This window comes from Nicotiana sylvestris, chromosome 12, assembly GCF_000393655.2.
Source record: "Nicotiana sylvestris chromosome 12, ASM39365v2, whole genome shotgun sequence".
NCBI lineage: Eukaryota > Viridiplantae > Streptophyta > Magnoliopsida > Solanales > Solanaceae > Nicotiana > Nicotiana sylvestris.
In genome coordinates, this window is record NC_091068.1 from 35,638,105 (window position 1) to 35,664,498 (window position 26,394).

A 26,394-nucleotide genomic window follows, 5' to 3' on the forward strand; every position below is an offset into this window, starting at 1 on the left:
TTTGTCTTGTCCCAAAGTTCTTGCATACTTTTTGGAACTTTACACCTACCTTATGTTTTGGGTTGCTACTATATACCAATAGCTGTAACAATTGGCATGTTTTTCCTTTAAAGATCAGGATTTGTCAAATTCATCATTTTTGGAATGTCAACCAAATGATTCTAATGGACCGTATAAGCTTGTGAGAGTGAATTTGATGCACGAAAACAAACTTGCATTTTGAATAAGCATTTTATGAGCCTTAAAAGCACAAGTTTCAAAAGAAATGCCAATGGCACATACCTAAAGCACATGTTGAACCGCAAATAACTGATTTGAGCTGTCATACCTCCTTTTTGCGCGCCCGGCCCCGAAGGGGTTAAATGCGCGGGTGGAGTTTTTTCCAATTTAAGTGACAATATTCGAAATGGGATTATTTATTTAATTTAGAGTCGCCACTTGGGAAAGGTTTGGTTTTTGGTGTCCCAAGTCACCGGTTTATCTTGAATCCCAAATCGAGGAAATTTTCGACTTTTCCAAATGAAGTCTGCGAACCAGAAATTCTAAGTAAGGAATTCTGTTGACCCGAGGGAAGGTGTTAGGCACCCTCGAATCCCGTGGTTCTAGCACGGTCGCTTAAATTGTTATAATGGCTAAATATCTGATTTAAATACATGTTGTGACTTACGTGCTTTTATTAAGTTTAAACCGCTTTTATTATTATCATTTATTTTTATAGAATTGCAACGTCGTGAAAATGCATCTCGAACCACGTCACAATCAATGCACCCGTAGTTGTTAACACATTTCGACTCCGTTGAGATTTGAATTTGGGTCACATAAATGCGCACCCGAATTTAAGAATGTAATTTAATTAAGTCGCGCCTAAAGAATCTAACGCGTTATTGTCTTTGGGGAGGGCAGTGGAATTCACTAAACAGTCCGTCCCAAATTCTAAGTATTTATTATGATCAATTATTGAGGGCCCCGCAATTTGCATTTTTATTAGGCGAGGCTCGTCTCATTATTTTAGAAGGGTACCCTACAATGACTACATTTCTACTACATTTATCTTTAAAGAGAAGGATGATGCCGAACTTTGCTTGTTTGGACAAATACGGACTGAATCCTTATTATGTTTGCCGAACCTAAACTTGTTTGATTACCTGATTGATTGTTCATGAGGTGAGGGTTACCTCATGCTTTGTCTTCATCGAGTGAATATGCTTATTAATTCGCTAAGTGAGATTGCAAACAAACTAACAACATATATTGAGTTATGTTTAACGACCTCCAAGTTCTATTTTTAACACTCTAACCTATTTGAAATTGATAAAACGAAACCGGCTGTTTTATTAGGGAAATTACTACTAATTGAACTCAAAAATGATTATTAGTTTTTCTCAACAATCATCACATCATTTTGAAACAAAGAATCTATACCGAAACCCAGTATCGAACCTGCATTGGAACGAATAAACTGACAGGAGAACTGGCATTCATAGCCAGGCTCTTAATGTGACTGTATGGGAGTTTGTTTGGGATACATTTATCCCGGACCCAGTACCACAGTTTTGTCAATTCAGTGGTCTAGGTAAAATACATACAAGTGCTTACCATGACTTTATGTTATACAGTCATATCTAAACCAAACAAGTGTTATACTGAACTGAATGTATACTAAATCAAAACATGCTGTCTATGTCATACTGTCATTACTGTTGAGCCATGCTATCTAACAGTTCATCTTAAACAGAATGTATGCTAGTTTATACAGAATATTTGCAGTTCGCAGTAAAAATACAGGCCCAACTAACATTCGAACTATCTTTTTACACCAATGCTATAACATAAACTGATGTTCATTTCTTTATTTCTGCTTCAACTTCAAACTTTCAACAATACAAGGTTCAAAGGTCGTGTACCTGGGAATATTTGAAATTGAAGAAAAGGGCAATCAGTAGAGTAACAATGAACAAATGCAGCAGCAGTAACAGCACTATCAGTAGCAACAGGGCAGAATAGCAGCAGGCAAAACAATACAGCAAGAAACAGGCTCGAGTGCAGAGCTGCAACTATGGCCAATAGAAAGCAATAGCCAAATAGCAGCAACACCCAGTGGAATAGAATCAGAAATCCAGACAGACCAAACCAGTAGTAAACCAATGAAAACACTCGACTAATAGACACAACTGGAATTTCAAAGAATCAGAATTGATTTGAACAGGTTGAACAACTGAAACCCAGTAATAATAGGAGGAAAAAGCTTCTGAATGTTGGTTGTATCCCTTCTATCCCTTAAACTCTCTCTATCTATGTGTATCTATTTTGTATGTATTTCAGCTCTCCTGTCCAAACTCCTCACAGTGTGTTTTTCTTTTACAACCTTCAAAGTCAGTCCTCTTTCTGTATGTCTGTCCCCCCATTTTTTGTCCTCTGATTCCCTCTTTTATAAGCCTTCATATTACCCCTCTTAACAGCTTGATAGAATCTCACAGTACCCCTCCCATGTGCCTTTTTTTCATTTTTAGATTCCAATTAGTTATTTAAGTATATAACCCCATCAACATTCCCTAGTAGATTTAACTTTTAAAAGGTTTAACACTTTTTAAACTTAAAGCAAGGTATGGGCAGTAGAATATATCTGACAGCATATGCTGTCAAATTGTTTAAAACTAAAAAGCCTTCTTAATGCAGAAAAACAGGCTGTGCACATGCCTTCCAATTCAGAATTTAAGCATAAACAATCCTTTTTACATTAACTGATCAATTCAAACAATCTATAAGTAAGCAAAAACTGGTTCTTAATTGACTCAAGGCAAATGTTCATCAGAAGCAAATCGATTTACTTTGTTCAGACAGTTGAAACTAATTGACGACACATGTCGACTCGACTATATTAGCATTAACATACACAATCGTAGCCAAAAATCAGACATTTAAACAGTATCGATACATGGTTCGAATTATACTGACTAAGCAGAAATACACTCGAGGAGTCAACTAGTCAGTCCAAACTTGAAAATCAGCTACTTGCACAACATTTACATACACATTATCAGAACAAATGGAAAGACTCACTCAAACAAACAGAAGTTCAGGCAAAAGTGGACAAACAAAATTTGATAAAATCAAAACAAATATGAACAGACTTTTAAAAACAAATCACACGGAATAAAACAAAAATAAAGAAAAGAAAACAAGACTCACCTCAAATCTTTTTAAGGAACAAAATCAGAAAAATCCACTGGTGTTTGAACAGACCTTCTTTAAGGTTGAATGGACTTTTAAACGAAGTGTTTCTCGGATGAGAAACACCTCGATTAAGGTCCATTAGACCTTAATCTCTTCGGTTTGAACAAAGCACGGAACATGCACAGGGAGAACTGGAGTTCAAAAACTTAGATCTGGGATTCGTGTTTCCCTGGTTAGATTCGGACCAAACCAAGTATGGTTTGGTCACGAGGAGGGTCCGGGGAGTGTCCGGTATGAAGCTGGGGTTGGTTGGTGTAGATCGAGTTTTGACTCGAATCTTCAAATGAAGATTCGAGGACCTGGGGGTGATTCGAAGTGTGTGGTTGGTAGATTTAGGTTCAGGATGGCATGGGGGTTCTATGGTGTTCAGGTGGAGGTCACCGGCGTTCAGGCCACCGGGTTTCTGGTGAAGGTGTGCAGGGGCGGCTAGGGTTTGAAGGGGATGGGTTTGGTGAAGACGAAGGCGGGGGTGTTGGCTAGGGGGGGCAGGGTAAGGATCTAGGCTTATATAGTTAGTGGGTGGGTTGATCTCAACCGTTAGATCAATCTAGATCTACGGTTTGGATCTGATGGTCTTAAATGAAACGGTGTCGTTTTGAGGGTTGAGGGTTGGGGTCGGTCCGGGTGAGACGGGTCGGGTTTATTGGTGGGTTATGGGGAATTGATCTTGGCCGTTGATCAATTTGAGATCAACGGCCCAGATCAGGCACGACTTAAACGACGTCGTTTGGACACCCTGGGTATCAGGTGGTCTGGACCGGGCAGGCCTGGGTCTTGGGCTGTTTGTTTGGGCCAATTTTGTTAAAATTGGCCCAAGTCCGGAATGGAAAGGGTCCTTTCTTTATATATATATATATATATATATATATATATATATATTTTGTTATTTATTTCCTTTTTTATTTTGAACAAAACTAAACCAAAAATCAAATTAAAATTAAATACACACTCAATACAATTATTTGCACACTAAAATATTTCAAAACAAGTAAAATCAAACAAAACAAAATCACGGACAAAGGTGCCTGTTTATGCCTTTCTATTTAAACCATGTTACGGTTCAAACTATGCATGCCACGTACACATTTTTCCATTTTGTTTTAATAAAGTAGATAAATAAAATGGGCCAAAGTCACAAATAAATCAACAAAGTGCCGCACAGAAATCCAAAATTGTACAGCAGGGCCAATTATTATTTTTTATTTCTTTTTGGAGCGTTTGTCGTGCGAAACAAAAATCACGTGCTCACATTCACCAAGAGTCATTAGAGGACTAAGGAATATGTATTTGAATTTATTAAGGATAGAGATGTATTTGAATAAGATGTTGAAAAAGATCGCTTGTGACACAAATTGACATGTGATAACAAAGCAACAATAGAATAAATACATTTAATAGAAAACTTCAAAGAAAATAGTTGAGGCTCTTATGTGCCACACCCAACAGAATAGGCATCCTCACAATTAAGGCAGTTCAGGAAAAGAAGGTCAGAATGGCTATCTCTTATGCCTTTATCCATACAAAAAAAATAAACACTAGATTTTACTAAACTGATAGTATGAATTCTATTTTTTATGTCATTTTTGTATCATAAATGTACAATTGTGTAAATTTTGGGGTAGATACATCTAGTTGTAATAAGTTTTCGAGTTGATGATAATTTTGCCTGGACACTCTGAATGTTCTCGGTCCCTTCGTTGGTTGACATAAACATTAACTTTTTCTCCCATTAGTGTTAAAAAATTACTTTACAAGTTTGAATCTTATATCTCAAGATTATTCTACCAAAAAAAATATCCTAATCAAAGGCAACCACTGAGAATTCTATTGGATTCCACCTACATCAAACCATAGTTCATAAATTTATGTTAATCTATTTTAAATTATTCAAAAGATTTGAGCACTTACCAAAACAACTTAAATGGTCTTTTGAAGTAGCAATGTTGAAAATTAATTTTTTATATTGCATAATGAGCTGAATTTGTGTTCTCGTGAACCAATAGGCCTTTACCCTTGTCTTGGTCTGCATTTGAAGATGAACAACTTAAAGTCTGCGATAAACAAATTAAGATTTTCATTTAACTTATGATTCTAGCTCTTTCAAATAATTATAGATAATAATTAGATCGAAATTAAGAAACAAGACATGAAGAAAGGCAAACAATTTCGTAATTGTCGCAGGGGAATGGACTTTGGTTTATATGCAAGTGGTTGTGTCTTGTGATGAAGAAGAAGAACAACAACAACAACAATAACAACCACTCAGTATAATATCACAAGTGGGGTCTGGGTAAGGTAGGATGTACGCCGTCTTACCCCTACCTTGGAAGGACAGAGAGACTGTTTTCGATAGACCTCCGGCTAAAGAAGGTGAAGACTTGTGATAAAGAAACAATAACTTATTCTGGACTTGACAATTGTTCATGATTATCTCAGAATTAAAAGAATCATGTTATAACGCAAACTTGAATTAATATTTAACAACCTTATATGTAATTTGAAACTGCCCATTTATAATTTATTATATCAGACGAAGGAGGAACTATTTTATCCTTCATTACCTCTACCAAATGTGAGACCAACATTCTCTGTAAAATGAAAGATATTGATTACGCATACTTAAAAATGAGCTTAAACGTGAATACAATTAAGAGAAACTATATTTTTTTAAATCAAGTTTCGGTTGTTCTTGTTAGGGACTCCAACACAATTCAAGTTAAAATCTTTCTATTACAGAGTTCTTTTCCTTTGTAAGTATTGCTATAGTTACAAAGCACTTAAGTATTGCTATAGTTACAAAGCACTTATATGCCTACATGGTAAGAGTTTCGGTCTACCTCATTCTGCTTGGAAAAATGTTAGACAAAAATCTTTGTGCTCCATAATTTCTGTTACAACCTGGCAATATAGTATATATCTAAAAAGTACTACAAAAGAAAATTTTAATGTAAGCCAAACAAAGAAAAAAGAGGGCAAAAGTTCATATCATTGTTATCGGATGAAAAGAAAAAGCAATTCAGACTTTCCGTATACCTATTTTATTTTTTATTAAGATTTTCTTCTGATATTCCATGTCAAATTGCAAACTGAACTTAATTTGAAGTTCTATTGTGCTTGGAAAAAAAAAGCAATTAACTCAACTTTGTCTGAGAAGTTATAGAGCCTGTGGAAAAGAAACACAATTTTTTCCACCAAAAAGGTAAGCAGTTGACGATGGGCAGTTTTTACACATTTAAAAAAAATTCAAAATAAAACTTTTGGAACTGGCAGAAATTAACTGCTAGGTTTGAAGTTCCCATTCTATTTTAAAAGAAAAAAATTCGAAATTACTGCCTTCTTCAAAAAATTTACTTTTTTAAAATAAATTTGAATTCAAAATAAAACTTTTGGAATTGGCAGAAATAAACTGCTAGGTTTGAAGTTCCTATTCTATTTTAAAAGAAAAAAAATCGAAATAACTGCATTCTTCAAAATTTTCACTTTTTTAAAATAAATCTGAAACTCCAACAAAGTTGGAGAATTGTCCAAAAAATTTAGAAATGTTAATTTAATGTTATGTCACTTGCCATCATAATCTTTCTTTGCCTCTCCTATTATATATTAATAGATTAAACTAATCTATGATCTGAACTAATATTATTTCCTCCTTTTCCATTTATGTAAAAATATTTGATTAATAATAAAATTTAAGGAAAAAAACAAAAAATATTCTTAAACTATCGAAAATAGTGTTTGAGCAAATAAATACTAAACAAATTAATGATAAGTTAAAAGAGTGAATCTCAGTTGAACTTAATAAATTCTAGACCAAATAAAATAAAACTTTTGTACAACGAGTAGAGTTCAGGAGCATTAAATAGTGAACTTAATATACTATGATTGACAAAATATGTAATATCATAAATGTATAATAAATAAGCACATGTTGTTCCATCTTTATCCATAAATCTCAAGATCCCATATACATTTTGACCTCTTGCTTTTTCACGTCGCCGTCAGAGAAAGAGAACACCCCAATCATACAATCATTGGGTGATAGTTTCTTTCCATTATAATCCTTGTCATTTCTTGCATTTATTATATATTTATGATATTACATATTCCGTCAATCATAGCATATTAAATTCACTATTTAATGCTCCTGAACTCTACTCGTTATACAAGAGCTTTATTTTATTTGGTCTAGAATTTATTAAGTTCAACTAAGATTTACCCTTTTAACTTATCATTAATTGGTTTAGCATTTATTTGCTCTAACAAATAGAAAGTAAATCGCCATTCTCAATTGAAATTGGTCTTTGCACTTTCTTTTTTGCTATTAAGTTGGTTAAATGAATGAAAATTTTAAAAGATTGAATTTGGAGAGTTCTATAAAAACGATTATTGGTAAAGAGATGGAAACCAATTCTTACTTGAAGTGAAGTAGGAAACTAGGAAGAATGATTTAGAAAAAAGAATGAAATAGAAGAGAGAGAGAGAAAAATTCAATTTTACAAATTTGTCCAAATAAACATCCATCTCAGCAAAAAAAGAAGAAGTTATATATATATATATATATGTATATATATTTATATACAAATACATAGAAAGCCCCTTAAACTTGTCATAAAGCTTTAATTAAGGCATCGACCTATTAGACACCTTACATATATAAGAAATGTGTTATTAAGCGTCTCAAGCAAATGTGGCATAAGGAGTGATTCGTGAATTACTGAATTATTTTTCTCTCTCTTCCCCTATTTCATTTTCAACAGAATCCGCCAACATCTTCTTCCCCCTTCTTCACTACTTACTACTAGTTATCTATTATACCAGTGTTACGAACTGAAAAATAATAGAGAAATGGAGTAGATAAATTTGACTTATTATTTCTCTTTCTTGAAAAAAGAACTGAAAAGAAAGGTTCTTCCTTCAACAATTTCTATGGCAGAGAGAATGGATTAGAGCTACTCGATTCCTATAGATCTTTAAAAGAATGAAATCCAATTTGGATTGGAATATGTATCTCCTTCGAAAACAACATAATAAATCTTTTGCAAGATTTCAGGGTGCTAATAGATGAATACCATCGATAGTTCACCAGCTTTTGAAGGTGACATTGACTGGTAAACTCCATACCCCTTTTCTCAATCTTTACTTTTATCTGCCTTTTACTCATAAGATTAGTCAGAAAATTCAAGTTGGTGCAAGACCCTCCTTACAAAAGCTGGGGACAAAACTAAATAACACAAATTGCCAACCCTAGCTAGTAGCCCATACGTCGATAAGGCCAGTTTAAAGACATATATACAAGTTGATGCTAACGTTTGTTATAAATCCCTTTGCCTCATTTTTGAAATACTATCAAATTAAAATTCCTTTGTTTTAGAAGCATGTGAATTATTTAATCCTTTAATTGTTGAGTTTTGGATTGTTGAGTTTTTGTTTAAGATGAAATAGTCTTAAAATGAGAGTGAATGGCAAATGAGATTTGGATTTGGATTTGGATTTGGATTTGATCAAATGATCGATCGATTGATTAATTATTTGGACCAAATTTATTTGTTAATAGTGAATATTAACGTGATATAATCCGTGTTTGTAACGGATGTTTTCCAATCCGTGTATTGTGTTGCACCAAGAAAGCAACAAGATGCCTAGTGCACCTCCCACCATGGCCAAGTGCTCCTCCCACCAAGAAAGTGTTCATTCCACCATGTAAGTGCTTCCTCCATGATATCCTAATGCTTGTTCCACCATGGAGGGGACAGATTTCTCTCACATGACTGCTATAAATAGAGCAAAAGTTGTAGAGAAAGAAAAACACACCAGAAAAAAACACTTGAAACACTCAGTATACAATTGATATACACTCTGTCTATAATTGATATACACTATATACACTCAAACTACACTCTGTATACACTGGAAAAACGAATTGCAATCTGATATCCTCTTCAGTAAGAATTTAACATCGGCTATACATTGCATTCCTTCCTCTCATAATTTCCATTCGACTTCTGAATTCTCCTCCCTTGTTCTGCATTGTTTTAAAACTACAAACAAAGCAACTGTAAGTGTGATTTGCTGTCGAACTTTGCGTTCGCTGAAATACTGGGGTTTGAAGTACCGCTACACCAGTGTGTAATTCGTTCTATCCTGGGAGAAAATAAACCTTGGGTACTAAGAGGGGATTAAATTCAGAGTGTAGTTTGAGTGTATACAGAGTGTATATCAATTATATACAGAGTGTATATCAATTGTATACTGAGTGTTTCGAGTGTTTTGTTCCGGTGTGTTTTTCTTTCTCTACAACTTCTGCTCTATTTATAGCAGTCATGTGAGAGAAATCCGCCCCCTCCATGGTGGAACAAGCATTAGGATATCATGGAGGAAACACTTACATGGTGGAATGAACACTTGTTTGGTGGGAGGAGCACCTGGCCATGGTGGGAGGTGCACTAGGCATCTTGTTGATTTCTTGGTGCAACACAATACACGGATTGGAAAACATCCGTTACAAACACGGATTATATCACGTTAATATTCACTTATTAACAAATAAATTTGGTCCAAATAATTAATCAATCGATCGATCATTATAAATATGCGACTAATAGTAAAGCATATCGATTTCTGGTTCATAAATCAGAAAATCCCGACATTCATAATAATACGGTTATAGAATCAGATAATGCTGAGTTCTTTGAAAATATATATCCGTATAAAAAGGAATGCGAGTCGATTGGTGAAGGATCTAAACGACCTCGGGAAGAAACAAAAGAAAGTACATTTAATCAGGGGGATCCAAGACGTAGTAAACGTCAAAGAACGTCTACTTCGTTTGGACCAGATTTTGTGACTTTCTTATTGGAAAATGAGCCTCGAACATTTAAAGAAGCTATGTCTTCTTCGGAATCATTGTTCTGGAAAGAGGCAGTCAATAGTGAAATAGAATCCATATTGAACAACCATACATGGGAATTGGTTGATCTTCCTCCTGGAAATAAACCTTTGGGTTCTAAATGGATTTTTAAGAGAAAAATGAAAGATGATGGCACTATTGATAAATTCAAGGCAAGACTTGTTGTCAAAGGGTATAGACAACGAGAAGGTCTTGACTACTTTGATACATACTCCCCAGTTACAAGGATTACGTCCATACGGATGTTAGTAGCATTAGCTGCAGTGTATGGTCTTGAAATTCATCAAATGGATGTTAAAACGGCCTTCTTAAATGGAGAGTTGGAGGAAGAAATTTACATGGAACAACCTGAAGGGTTTGTGGTTCCAGGTAAAGAAAATAAGGTATGTAGACTTGTTAAGTCCCTTTACGGACTAAAACAAGCACCCAAACAATGGCATGCGAAATTTGACCAAACAATGTTGTCAAATGGTTTTAAGATAAATGAATGTGATAAATGTGTGTACATTAAAAATGTTCCAAATCACATAGTCATTGTTTGCCTATATGTGGATGATATGCTGATAATGAGTAATAACATTGCCAACATAAATGCTACTAAGCGTATGCTAACTAGCAAGTTTGATATGAAGGACTTGGGAATTGCGGATTTAATTCTGGGGATTAAGATCCAAAAGACTCCTCAAGGTCTGGCATTGTCACAATCTCATTATATTAAGACAGTACTTGAAAAATTCAAGCACTTGGGCTTTAAAGTTGCAAAGACTCCAATTGACGTAAATCTTGCACTAGCAAAGAATAAAGGCCAAAGCATATCACAATTGGATTATGCTCGTGTGTTGGAATGCTTAATGTATATCATGAATTGTACACGACCAGATATAGCTTTTGCTATAAGTAAACTAAGTCGATACACGAGCAATCCAGGTCAATCTCATTGGATGGCAATGAAACGAGTTTTGGGATACTTAGAACATACCCAAAACTTTGATTTGCACTACAGTAAATATCCTGCGGTGATTGAAGGATATTGTGATGCAAATTGGATCACCGGTTCAACTGATTCGAAGTCCACAAGTGGATATGTATTCACTATTGGTGGAGGAGCGGTATCTTGGAAGTCGTCCAAACAAACATGTATTGCCCGCTCTACAATGGAGGCTGAGTTCATAGCCTTAGATAAAGCCGGTGAAGAAGCTGAATGGCTCCGGAATTTCTTGGAAGATATTCCATTTTGGCCCAAACCGTTGGCACCAATATGCATACACTGTGATAGCCAAGCGGCAATTAGAAGGGCTGGGAGCGTTATGTATAACGGTAAATCTCGTCATATAAGACGAAGACATAAAACCGTTAGGCAACTTCTCTCCAGATGAATTATCATGATTGACTATGTAAAGTCAAGTGATAATATGTCGGATCCACTTACAAAAGGCCTAACTAGAGAGGTAGTTGATAAATCATCGAGGGAAATGAGACTATGGCCGAGAACAAGTCATTGTGGCGGTAACTCTACCTAGAAGACTGGAGATCCCAAGATCTAGGTTCAAGGAGATCAAACAAAGTCATTAATGACGGTTCAACATTGTCAACAAAATTTTTTAGTCCATTCTCGTGATGAGACAATGTTCAGTATCAAGGATAAAGCATTAATGCTTTTTAATGATTTCTAAATTTGATACAGGGTATATCAAATAGTGTATCTACGGGATGACACGTTTTGGAATCACCTATGTAAGTGTGAAGTGTTAGCCACTTCAAGGAGAATTTTGCAAGGCCAATTCTCTACGCACTTATGAAACCAGGCAGTGTTCATGGCTGAAACGAACACAACAATGAGAACCAAAGACGGTTAAGGGATTGATTGTGTGACTTATGGTTGTCTAGGTATACACTAAAGTTCGACGGTTCAAAGATATCAAATCTACCGATTGACCGAGTATATCCGACATAAGTTCACTACGGAAAGTTCAAAGGGAAACCTACTTATCCAGATGCAATTAATTCTTGCTTGCAAATCACACAAGTTTTTCATGCATACTTCCGTGATATAGCCATTCCCCATTCATGTAGGGGATTGTTGAGTTTTGGATTGTTGAGTTTTTGTTTAAGATGAAATAGTCTTAAAATGAGAGTGAATGGGAAATGAGATTTGGATTTGGAGTTGGATTCGGATTTGATGATCGATCGATTGATTAATTATTTGGACCAAATTTATTTGTTAATAGTGAATATTAACGTGATATAATCCGTGTTTGTAATGGATGTTTTCCAATCCGTGTATTGTGTTGCACCAAGAAAGCATCAAGATGCCTAGTGCACCTCCCACCATGGCCAAGTGCTCCTCCCACCAAGAAAGTGTTCATTCCACCATGTAAGTGCTTCCTCCATGATATCCTAATGCTTGTTCCACCATGGAGGGGGAGGATTTCTCTCACATGACTGCTATAAATAGAGCAAAAGTTGTAGAGAAAGAAAAACACACCAGAAAAAAACACTCGAAATACTCAGTATACAATTGATATACACTCTGTATATAATTGATATACACTATGTATACACTCAAACTACACTCTGTATACACTGTGTATACACTGGAAAAACGAATTGCAATCTGATATCCTCTTCAGTAAGAATTCAACATCGGCTATACATTGCATTTCTTCCTCTCAGAATTTCTATTCGACTTCTGAGTTCTCCTCTCTTGTTCTGCATTGTTTTAAAACTACAAACAAATCAACTGTAAGTGTGATTTGCTGCCGAACTTTGCGTTCGCTGAAATACTAGGGTTTGAAGTACCGCTACACCAGTGTGTAATTCGTTCTATCCTGGGAGGAAATAATTCATAACCTTGGGTACTAAGAGGGGATTAAATTCCTTAAGGAAACACTGTGAATTCAGTGGGCTCGAATTAATTTTTGTTTTAGTTATATCATTTATATTTACGTATGTTACTGTTGTAGGTAGCTAATAAAGAGGATAATATATATCTAAGAGTGGAAAAGTTAAAACTTGATTTTCCATCATTCCATATTTATACCAGATAAGAAGTACTATACAGAAAACAACAACAACATTAATTTCTTTTTACGCAAGAAGATGTTGTGGTGGTGGGCTGGCCGGGGGGGGGGGAGGGGGAAGATAAGATCTGGTGGAAGAAGATGATACAGGAGAGAGAGACGACGAGGGGATAGTGTGCTAGAGAAAGGGCATTTTTCGGAGCCTTAGTGACAGCCCCGGCAATGCCGCAGTGGTGGTTGTGTCAGTGGTGAGGGAAGAAGATGACAGAAAGAAGGGTTATGAAAAATATTTTTTCTCTTTTATTTTTTTATTTTTAAATTTCTGAGATGTCTTTTTTTTATTTTGGCTGATATGTAATCCTTTTATTGGTTGGACGTGCTATGTCAAATGAGTTGCAAGAAAGTGAGATTCATGCAATTAGTGTTGGTTTGGCACTATAAAATTTATGTTTAGTAGATACACATTTTATATAGGTTAGGTAGTTTAATATCTTGAGGTGTCTAAATGAAATTGACAACTTTAAGGGGTTGTCTATCTATTTGGCCCAATTATTGCGTAAGTTGGAAGTTTATTAGTGAGGAGGGTAATTGTGAAGGAATAAGCTACTAAGGGCTTAATTGGTAGCAAAGACAAAGGATGGTAAAACTAGTCTATTTTCGATGGTTGAAGGGCAATTTTAACCTCCTTTTTTAAATAATTATAAACTTCTAAAATTTGTGTGTCATGATCAAAACTCACGTAAATGGTACCTAGCATATTACCCGATTCGAGCGAATCATCCCATTGATGCACCCAACCATATGCATGGAAAGTAATTAACCACGAAAGCCATTTGAAAACCATATACTTTTTCAAATCAAATCATGAAATATTTTTTATAGCCAAAACCATACGTACAACATTTCATGAAAATGATGAAATCAAATAAATAATTATTTTTTTATGTATGTCGTGTGTAATTTTATTATTACAACCAACACAACTATCTATGGAGCCTCTATCAAAGAATAAACTAAACACTTGGGACAAGTTTCAACTGTCACGATCCAAAATTCCATCTCAAGGTCATGATGGCACTTAGCCGAACTTGCTAAGCAAGACAACTCACAAACAACAAAGAAAGTCCATTTTTCATTATCAACAAAGATATATAATAATAAAAGATGAAAATGACCTTAAAACAATAATAATATCTGATATAACCCAAGCATGGTCTAAACATGGCCATACAATAGCCCCTAAGACTATGTGACACAAGCACATGAACAAACTATGGAATGAGATCAAGTTTGTATAGAAAACAACTGGTCTGTAATACAGTAGACATGAACAATAAAGGGATAGGGACTCAGGAACTGCAAAGTAGATCCATGAATTGCAGCTCACCCTAAGTCTCCGTGAAATCTCCTAGCTCAATTATGAAGATATGCTAGGACCTACCTGAGGATCTATACCAAAAGATGTGCAGAAGCGTAGTATGAACAGAATTTTGGCGAGCGCAAAATAGAACATGAAATTGATGATCGCTAGCCAAAGATAATATAGTTTCGTTATTGTCTTTACGGGGATTGAATTTAAATAATGTTCAAGTAATTTCTAATTTAAATGCTTTCAAGATGATTAACACTTTGATTGGATCGATTATGAACTAAAATTAACTACTAAACTAAAGCAACCAACAATTAATCATAGAAAGACAAGAGTTGAGCAACACCAAAATAATCAATAGGAGAAATAAGGGTCGTGACATAATAGGTAGAAGATAACTATTCGGAATCTAATTCTAGTTCAATTCACTCAAATGTTCTAATGATTCTCATGAATTCACTCGATGATTAGTTCAATCGTGTAGCCAAGACTCCTCTCCCGATTAAATCTTAACTCTACGAGGTGAACTAATATAAAATGCTGTGAATATATGCAAAAACACGTTAATGGACTAGTCTTTAGGAAAATGTCTCTCGAATATTCTCCTAACTTGATTTAATCAACAACTCGACAAGCTCTTTCGATTACTTTGAAGAATCACTGAATTAAACCAAATAAAATAGTGCAAAAATAATCATCCAAAATATTCCTCTTTTGATTAAATAATTCGGTGAATAAAATTACAATCAATTCATAGCTCCATAAATGAATTCATGTAATACTAGAGTTAAAAATTCACAAATACCAATTGAAATACCATATCCGTCAAACCCTAAAGTAAACTACTCCATAATCCTGGAGAATGTCATATAAATAGAGTTAAAGAATAAGAAAATATGAATTCAATCCAAACTCGTGGTTGAGTTGAGGAAAGAATGATGAATCCTTATACCATGTAGAAATGGGTCCAGATGAAATTATCCTCTCTAAGCCGGATTGGAAAAAGTTAGACGAGAAAATACACTACTGTGGCGCACTGGGCAGCGCACCATACGCCGCATTAGTGGGAAAGTTCAGAGGCCTATTTTTTCACTCTGCAGAAATTTTGCACTAGCACCCGCGCCTTGTGGGGCGCGACGCTGAGCGGTAGAGCATTTTTCTTGGAGTAATCTTTTTTTTTTCTTTCACTTTTTGACATTTAGACTTGGTCCTCGACCCCCGAATGTAATCCCGACTTTATTTTTTGGGCTTCTACTCAAACTTCAAAGCTCCATATCATCCATTTTAGCTCCAAACTTGCTTCTTCACTCGAAATCACATCCTACACAGCATAACACACATAATAAATACAGAGTACTAACAATTAGGCTCAAATACATTCAAGTGTAGTAACTAAAGTGTAAAATATATTCAAAACATAGGTTCCTAGCCTACCATCAGTACACCACAATCAGTACTCAGTAAGTATCATCCCTGAACAATCAAACTACACTTCAAGTGTAGACAACCTTTTTAAGTAACTCTCCTAACTCATCCTGCCAAGAATAATTAAAGCACACTAAGCACCATACCATAACATCCTAGCCTCAAGACTCAACTCACAAGCACCACATATTTTTAAAAAACCGACTCACTAACTCTAACATAGAGGCCAAAAACATTACCTTTCCTTTCACAAGTCATGTGCTCTTACAAAAATAATAGAGAGTAGTTCCACACATAATAAAGTTCAAGAACAAATAGGAACTCAAGATAGAAACAATTCACTCACTCTTAGAGCCTTACTGAAAGGGCATTTTTCGGAGCCTTAGTGACAGCCCCGGCAATGCCACAGTGGTGGTTGAGCTAGTGGTGAGGAAAGAAAATGACAAAAAGAAGGGTTATGAAAAATATTTTTTCTCTTTTATTTTTAAATTTTTGACATGCCTTTTTTTATTTTGGCTGATATGTAATCCTTTTATTGGTTGGACTCGCTATGTCAAAGAAGTTGCAAGAAAGTGAGATTCACGCAATTAGTGTTGGTTTGGCACTATAAAATTTATGTTTAGTAGATACACATTTTATATAGGTTAGGTGTTTAATAGGTAACTATTTCGCTTGAGGTGTCTAAATGAAATTGACAACTTTAAGGGTTGTCTATCTATTTGGCCCAGTTATTGCATAAGTTGGAAGTTTATTAGTAAGGAGGGTAATTGTGAATGAATAAGCTACTAAGGACTTAATTGGTAGCAAAGACAAAGGATGGTAAAAGTGGTCTATTTTCGATGGTTGAAGGGCAATTTTAACCTTTTTTTTAAAATAATTATAAACTTTTAAATTTTGTGTGTCATGATCAAAACTCACGTAATTGGTTCCTAGCATATTACCCGATTCGAGCGAATCAACCCATTGATGAACCCCAGCCACATGCATGGAAAGTAATTAACCACGAAAGCCATTTTCAAATCATATACATTTTCAAATCAAATCATGAAGTATTTTTTATAGCCAGAACCATACGTACAACATTTCATGAAAATGATGAAATCAAATAAATAATTATTCTTTTATGTATGTCGTGTATAATTTTATTATTACAACTAACACAACTATCTATGGAGCCTCTATCAAAGAATAAAATAAACACTTGGGACAAGTTTCAACTGTCACGATCCAAAATTCCATCTCAAGGTCGTGATGACACTTAGCCGAACTTGCTAAGCAAGCCAACTCACAAACAACAAATAAAGTCCATTTTCATTACCAACAAAGATATATAACAATAAAAGATGGAAATGGCCTCAAAACAATAATAATATCTGATAAAACCCAAGCATGGCCTATACAATAGCCCCCAAGACTAAGTGTCACAAGCACATGAGCAAACTACGGAACGAGATCAAGTTTGTATACAAAACAACTGGTCTGTAATATAGTAGACATGAATAATAAAGGGATAGGGACTCAGGAACTGCGAAGTAGATCCATGAATTGCAGCTCACCCTAAGTTTCCGTGAAATCTCCTAGCTCAATCATGAAGATATGCTAGGACCTACTTGAGTATCTACACCAAAAGCTGTGCAAAAGCGTAGTATGAACAAAATTTTGGCGAGCGCAAAATAGAGCACGAAATTGATGCTCGCTAGCCAAAGATAGTATAGTTTAATAATCGTCTTTATGGGGATTGAATTTAAATAATATTCAAGTAATTTTTAGTTTAAATGCTTTCAAGATGATTAACACTTTGATTGGAACGATTATGAACTAAAATTAACTATTAAACTAAAGCAACTAACAATTAATCATAGAAACACAAGAGTTGAGCAACACCAAAATAATTAATGGGAGAAATAAGGGTTGTGATAGAATAGGTGAAAGATAGCTATTCGGAATCTAATTCTAGTTCAATTCACTCTAATGTTCTAATGATTCTCACGAATTCACTCGATGATTAGTTCAATCATATAGCCAAGACTCCTCTCCCAATTAAATCTTAACTCTATGAGGTGAACTAATCTAAAGCACTGTGAATATATGCAAGAACATGTTAATGGACTAATCTTTAGGAAAACGTCTCTCGAATATTCTCCTAACTTGATTTAATTAACAACTCGACAAGCTCTTTCGATTACTTAGAAGAATCAGTGAATTAAACCAAAGGAAATAGTGCAAAGATAATCATCCAAAATATTCTTCTTTCGATTAAATAATCCGATGAATAAAATTGCAAACAATTCAATGCTCCATAAATGAATTCATGCTTAATACTAGAGTTAAAATCCACAAATACCAATCAAAATACCATATCCGTCAAATCCTAAAGTAAACTACTCCATAATCATGGAGAACGTCATAATAAATAGAGTTAAAGAATAAGAAAATATGAATTCAATCCAAACTCATGGTTGAGTTGAAGAAAGAATGATGAATCCATATACCATGTAGAAACGGGCCCGGATGAAACTATTCTCTCTGAGCCGAATTGAAAAAAGTTAGACGAGAAAATACACTACTGTGGCGCACCATATGCCGCATTGGTGGGAAAGTTGAGAGGCCTATTTTTTCACTCTACAGAAAATTTGTACTAGCACACGCGCCATGTGGGGTGTGGCACTGTGCAATGAGCATTTTTCTTAGAGTAATCTTTTTTTCTAACTTTTTGACATCTAGACTTGGTCCTCGACCCCTAAATGTAATTCCGACTTAATTTTTTGGACTTCTACTCAGAATTCAAAGCTCCAAACTTGTTTTTTCACTCGAAATCACATCCTACACATCATAACATACATAATAAATACAGAGTACTAACAATTAGGCTCAAATACATTCAAAGTGTAGTTAGTTGAGTACAAAATATATTCAAAACACAGGTTCCTAGCCTACCATCAGTACACCACAATCAGTACTCAATAAGTATCATCCTTGAGCAATCAAACTACACTTCAAGTGTAGACAACCTTTTTGAGCAACTCTCCTAACTCATCCTGCCAAGAATAATTAGAGCACATTAAGCACCATACTGTAACATCCTAACCTCAAGACTCAACTCACAAGCACCACATATTTTTCAAAAAACTGACTCACTTACTCTAACATAGAGGCCAAAGACATTACCTTTCCTTTCACACGTCATGTTCTCTCACAAAAATAATAAAGAGTAGTTCCATACACAACAAAGTTTAAGAACAAATTTGAACTCAAGATAGAAACAATTCATTCACTATAAGAAACAAAATTCAGGTGCCAGAAAAGATGTACCATAGGCTTGTTCGTAGTGTAATACTCTACTAATATGAGCTCATTCAGTCAAGGATCAAGTAGGATTTTATTTGATTGTAATGTAGGCTGCGGGACAGGTAGAATATATATAGATAATAGTTAATACAGCTCCCTAAGCACTTTAATACATACAATTTTACCAATTCAAATCTCACTCTTGTGTTGAACAAAACCCAACCTTCACAACATAATAGCATCAAACTCCCATTCTTTACGCACATACAAGATGAGAACTACCACTAGCAAGGAATTAATTTTTTCTTTCTAATACATATCTTTTTTATTTCAAAGTTATGATTTTTTTTCCTCAAGCAAATTTACCTTTTTTTTCCAATTCCTTACACGTGGCTCTCATAACTTTTCAAATATTGCACTTTCTCTATTTTTCTCAGTTTCACTCAAAAACCCAACCATACCTTCATTTAGCTTTTATTTAGCTCATAAATATTTCAAGTGCTCAAGAAAGTTAAAAGGTTCAAATAGATAATCAATTCAAACAAAGGGGTCAGGCTTGTAATGTGGTTGCCAAAGAAATACGATTATAGGCTAAACGGGGCTAACTAGAATACATATAATTAGGTGAGTAAAAAGTCATATATATGGCTCAACAAAACAATACCTCTACTTCTGCTAAACGTATGCTTCTCTCTCGGCGTAGGTAACTAACGTGCGTCAGCCATGGGGACAAGAGCTCGTGTACTATCTCAGAAGGCACTAATGGCAATGTCAGCATCGACACAAAGGAGGAATTATGGAGGAAAAAGTGCGAGCACTGGAATAGAATTGGGAAGCAACAGATCTGAGTTAGAAACCAAACAGGACAATGGAAAACAACAAGTTGGAAATAAGGAGGCAACACCAAATATTACTTGGATAACACCTTCAAGAGTGAGCAAAAGCACTCAAATACAAGGCCAACATATTGCGAGGATAAACACATTTCAGGTGTTGGATAAGCCTGGAAAAAGCAGACAAGGGGAGGAAGAAGTAGGTGGAAAAGAGGGAGGTACGACCACACCCCATTCTGGGGATGGTTAACATGTTATGTTGGAATACAAGGGGCTTAAATGCCCCTAATAAGCAAAAGGAGGTGAAACTCCTTTGCAATGCTGAACAAGTTGGGTTAATATGTCTGTTGGAAACAAAAATAAAGGAAGCCAAAATAGACCAAGTGGTCCAACAAAAGTTTGGGGATGGCAGTATATTACAAACTTAGAATCTCATTATAATGGTAGGATTCTGATTACATGGAGGCAGGATTATTACAAGGTGATACCTGTGCATATAATTGCTCAAATGGTAACATGTGAGGTGCAATTCATTCCTCAACAATTGACCTTTATGTTATCAATGATCTATGCTTTTAATACTAAGGAGGATAGGAGGAGCTTATGGGATAATATCATGGAGCAATGTAAGTTGTGCACAAAATCATGGATGCTTGTGGGTGATTTTAATTTTGTGCTAAGAGAGGATGACAAAATAGGGGCAACTCTGTTACATGGGTGGAAATAGTGGATTTCCATAATTGTGTTGACACTTGTGGACTAATAGAAATGCCCCACTTAGGGAATCATTACACATGGAATGATAAACATGTTGACCAAAGAATTTTCTCAAAAATAGACTAGGTGTTTATAAATGGGGATTGGCTTGAAGATATGCCTCCATTCATGGTAAGATATTTGCATGAGGGTATTAGTGATCACTATCCAGCAAAGATATCACTAACAGCGGAAAAAGACAGAGCTAAGAGATTATTCCAATATTGCAATGTATGGGCTCAACACCCACTCTTTTTAGAGAGGGTAAAAGCAGGATGGGAAGTGCAAATTCAGGGATACAAAATGTTACTGATAATCAAGAAACTGAAAATGATGAAAAGAGGATTAAAACAGTTGAATTTTCAATACTTCAGAAACATAGTGCCAGAAGCAGATGAAGACATGCAAAATCTTAAAAAAGCTCAAGAAAAGCTACAGGGATACCTTATGAATACTGAATTTCAAAAATAGGAGAGAGAAGCATACAAGAAATTTAGGGAATTTTCCTATTTGGCAGAACTATACCTCTAACAGCAAAGCAAGACAAATTGGATAAGGTTAGGAGATGATAATACTAAATATTTTCATTCAGTAATCAAGCACAAGAGGTTCAAACAGGCTACTGCTCAACTAAAAATGAACATGGAGATTGGCAAAGTGATCCAGATGTAATTGCAAAAAATATTGTGAATTACTATGTAGAGCTACTGGGGCAAAATTCTCCAACTAGAGTTAAAACAAGAGAAGGATTCATAAAAATGGGATCAGTTCTTACCATAGAGATACAAGTAGACTTACTAAAATCATATAATGCTAAGGAAGTCAAGGAAATAATATTTCAGATTGACAGTAGTAAAAGACCAAGTCTACATGATTTTGGGAGTGGTTTTTTCAAGGCAGCGTGGAGTATAGTTGGAGAGGATATCATTGCAACAATATTGGAATTCTCCCATAATGGGAAGTTACTGAAACAACTGAACTCAACTAACATAGTATTGATACCAAATGTGGAGGTTCCCGAATATACAAGTCAGTACAGCCCCATTTTTTGTTGCAATGTAGTGTATAAAGGCATCTCAAAGATGTTATGTAGCAGACTTAAACATGTAGTTACCCAGCTAGAAGCAGACAATCAGGCTGCCTTTATCCCAGACAGATTCATGATGCACAATATTCTTATATGCCATGACCTATTGAGGCACTATAATAAAAAACTTCTGCTAGATGTTTAATGAAGAAAGATTTGGGAAAAGCTTATGATATGGTGGATTAGAAGTTCTTGGAGGAAGTACTGAAAGGCTTTGGGTTCCCTGAGAGGTTCCTACAACTGATCATGACTTGTGTTACATCAACAAAGTTTTCTATTAAGATCAAGGGTGAAGGACATAGATATTTTGAAGGAAGAAAGGGGCTTAGGCAAGGAGATCCCATGTATCCTCTATTATTTATTTTAGTGATGGAATACTTATCTAAAACTTTGAAGTTCATGAGTAATTTACCTGACTTACGCTTCATCCTATGTGTAAACAACTTAAACTAACTCATTTGATCTTTGCAAATGATTTTATGATCTTCAAAGGTAACATTGCCTCAGTAACAAGAGTTATGGAAGCACTGTCACACTTCAACAAGGCATCTGGCCTGATTGCAAACTTAGAGAAGTCAAATATTTTTATAGTAAGGTTGATGAGGTGACTAAGGAGCAGCTGCTAAATATGACAAGATTCACACAAGGTACATTTCCTATAAGATACCTCGGGGTGCCTCTGTCATTCAAGAAATGGAGAAAATTGGAATGCTATCAATGGTGGATAAAAATAACAAGTAGGATTAAAACTACATATGGCAAGCATTTGTCCTATGCAGGAAAACTTCAAATAATCAACTCAGTGTTATTCTCCATCCATAATTTTTGGGGGGCAGTTTTCATATTGCCCTAGAGTGTAGTTAAGGAAGTTGATAAAATTTTCAGGGAATATCTATGAGGAAGTTCAGAGGAAAAGAAAAAAGTTTTCCTTGTGTCTTGGAAAACAATATACTTTCGAAAGAAATATGGAGGGTTGAATGTGAAAGGAAGCAGACTTTGGAATGTAGCATCTGTTGAAAAATTGTTATGGCAATTGATTGATAAACAAGAATCCTTTTAGGTGAAGTGGGTGCATGGAATCTATATGAAGACCAATACTAATATTTGGAACCATAAGCCACCTTTGGATAGTAGCTGGTACTGGAGGAAAATAACTCCTTAAAAGATGAAATTAAGGCATGGTATGAGCGAGACCACTATTCTCTAACTTCTGGGAGTATACTCAATAACTAGAAGTTATATATCTCTACTAGGAGATATGCCCAAATTGAACATAGCAGACTTAATATGGAGTGAAATTGCACAACTAAAGCACTTGTTCTTTATGTGGTTAGGAGCACAGGGCAGACTATTAACAAAGGATAGGCTTCGAAAACTGCATATCCAAGTTAAAGATGGAAGCTGCTGTTTATGTGATGCAGGAGCAGAAGAAGACAATAATTATTTGTTTGTTGCATGTAGCTGGATCATATCACTCAGAGGAGCAGCTATAGTTTGAGCTGGTGTTCAAATACATGAGGAAGATATCAGGAAGACTTTGGAGAGAATAAAGAGGAAGAATTGAAAGCTAACCAAGAAAGAAATAGTAGCAGCAATATTTGGATCAATGTTCTACCATACATGGAGGGCTAGAAACTAAAAATTATTCAAAGGTGTCAATGTAAATACAGAGGATGTAATAAGACAGACTAAGCAAGATGTTATAGAAAGAATAGATACAAAAGGTAGATAAAAAAAAGCTCATACATGTATAGAAGTTCTGCAAAGGATCACTATATAATTGTAAGTAATATTTGTCTAGAGGTTTAGTTTCCAAAGCACCCTTCCTAGAATGTGGTTGTGGTATTAAGTGGTCCTTAGGTGTAATGATTTTGTTATAAATGATAATATTCACAGTTGTTACCAAAAAAAACCTCTACCACTTTCTAGACTAACAAGACTACCATTTTGCTTTACAAACACGCGGGACAAGTTTTAGATGTCAACTGACATGCATAGAATATCCACAAACCATACTCACACCCTGGCACATAACTCACTCCGGACCAGATTTATCCCGACTCTCTAGTCAAAGGAGTTAAATAAAGTCAAAATCGAATAATTTAAGACACTTATATATGAGTCAAGAAATGAGCCTAAGCGTCACAACTAAGTCAATCACCTCTCTCAAGACACAACAAAGTCGAGAAAAGTTATCTCCACTTAGCATTACGACACAAGACTCCTTATTTCTACAAAAAAACCAATTATACCCCGTTCAAGCAAAACCCTTAGAAAAGAACCGTGATACAAAGAAAAACCAAGGAGAAATTATAAAATTCCCTAAGAAAATAAAATAAAAATAAAAGATTTTTTTTGAATTTTTAGTTTTTAATTTTTTTTGTTCGACTTTAATCCCTCAAGAAAACAGTTGAGGAGATCTATAGTTGGGAAAAGTCTAACTTTTTCAAAAGAACAAAAAAACATAAAGATAAGAAAATAAAATACATACACATATTTACATCCCCCACCCCACATTTTAAATTGTGGCATGTCCCCATGACACACAAGTAAAAAATAATAGGTAAAGCAAACTCTCCTAAATTTTCCTTTTTCTAGATTAAATGAACTCAACCCCTAATTCTGAACTCATTCCTTGTTTCCACTCCTTAGAATTCTTTATGGAGCTCACTAGGGCAAAGACCTCTAAGGATATCTGCAAGACCCACTCTTTTCTTTCTTTATTGGTCTAATTTTGAGCGATAAATTGCTCATTCAGGAAGATCCTTAACTTGTTCCTGCTTTCTTTCACAGGATCAATCCATACATATTCCTATAAATCCCCCAAAATAAAATCTACATGATCAAGGTTAGAATAAGAAAACAAAGAAGAAAGGTCATGTGAATATTCCTGTGGTATGTCCAAGATCATTTATTTCTCATTCTCTTCCACTAAAGGTTGTAAGGAAAGGTGGATGAGGGATTTGAACTCTTCTTTTATTGCTTCACAATCAACCAAAGCCTTATCTTCAATCATGCATCTTAATTAAATCAGAGTCCTCTTGCAGAGTGGCAAGTTCTCTCTGTGGATGCTCATCCTCTAGGGCAAGCTCATTCTCACAAGGTATCTCCTCAATATATTTATCATTACAATGCAATGGTCTTTCTGAAAGTATACTTACTATTTGGCTCACTTGCATTATTAGGTTCTTAAGGGCTTCATCATTTTGTATAAGTCTCTCTTCAACACTATTCATGAACTTATACATAAGCTCTTCTAAACTATCATTCTCTTCTTGAGGTGGTTATCTCACTTCACTTTTTTTCCAGTCATAATAAGGGTGTTCATTCCATTCAGAGTTAAGCTTATACCAAACCTCATACTTGTACAGACTAGAAACAGACTGAAACTTTTCAAAAGATGAACTATAGGATAAATACATACCTTTTTGACAGTCAACCCATAGATGATTTCCATTATATACAAAGCAAATTGCAGACTTGTGATAATGTTCAGCTTCTAACTCTGCAATTGTTTACTTAGGCCGGTTGTGCTCCATCTTCATAGCATTTAGAGTTCAATCATGAATATTTTCTTCAAACTTTCTCCCTAGCACTTGTTGTCGCGCCCCCTTTTTTCCCTTTTTGCGGGTAAGTTTGGGTTTCGACATTCATGTGGGAACAACTCATTTCCTTTTGGGAATTGAATTTGAAGAGTCGCCACCTAATGGATTAAGGTGAGTTAGGGCACCTAGAGCAATTAACTCACATAACTAGTTTTGCATTACCAAAGATTAGGGTAAGGGCTCGAAATAACCTTGAGGGGAAGGGGTTAGGCACCCCTCGCGGTCCACAACGGTGGGTCCCGACCGAACTTAAACTATGTGAATTAGTCAATTAACAAGTAAGCAATCTTAGTGCATATTTGCAAATAAAGATAGTTTTTATAGTCTAAATACATATATGATCAAGGAAGTTGAAATGATCCAATGCACGTGCACGAAAAAAGTTTAGATAATTTAAACACATATAAGAATTGGAAAGGTAAGTCCTAAGTTGATTAGCCTACAGGATTAATCTGTGCAATGCCGGTAATCCTCCTCAACTAGAGGGGCTACACGTGACATTAACGCGCATGTCATCATATCCATTTACTACCCATTACCCTCCCCTTAATGGTTATATAAGCGAATTTGATTAACGACCTCTAAGCGTGCTATTACCTGTCCCTTCCTTGTGGCTCTGGAGAAATTTAGGACCTCTAGACTTAGGCAGTTCAAGACAATCCTAAGGTGTTTAAAAGGGAAAAGTCTAGGTGACAACGAATAACATATAAGACTATTAATTAAGGAAGCAAGTAAAAGGCTCATGTTTACCTCCCACATATATATATGCAAATAAACAGCACGTCTCAAACAACTAATTTTGAAGAAGTTCAGAAAGCCTAAAAACATGGTATCTAGATGAATGTTACAGATACAAGATATGTAGTGTTTGTT

General features: G+C 35.3%; 1 protein-coding gene across 1 annotated transcript; it reads left to right on the forward strand.

Annotated features, from left to right (window-relative positions):
- The first annotated feature begins 21,587 nt into the window (after window positions 1-21,587).
- On the forward strand, window positions 21,588-22,061 carry LOC138882905 (uncharacterized). The gene has a single exon (XM_070163547.1). The coding sequence runs from the start codon at window positions 21,588-21,590 to the stop codon at window positions 22,059-22,061; it is 474 nt and encodes a 157-aa protein (XP_070019648.1).
- Window positions 22,062-26,394: the final 4,333 nt, after the last annotated feature.

What these genes read in the sequence shown, in the direction of transcription:
- LOC138882905 (XM_070163547.1), top strand. Translation starts at nt 21,588, where the DNA reads ATGGGATCAGTTCTTACCATAGAGATACAAGTAGACTTACTAAAATCA.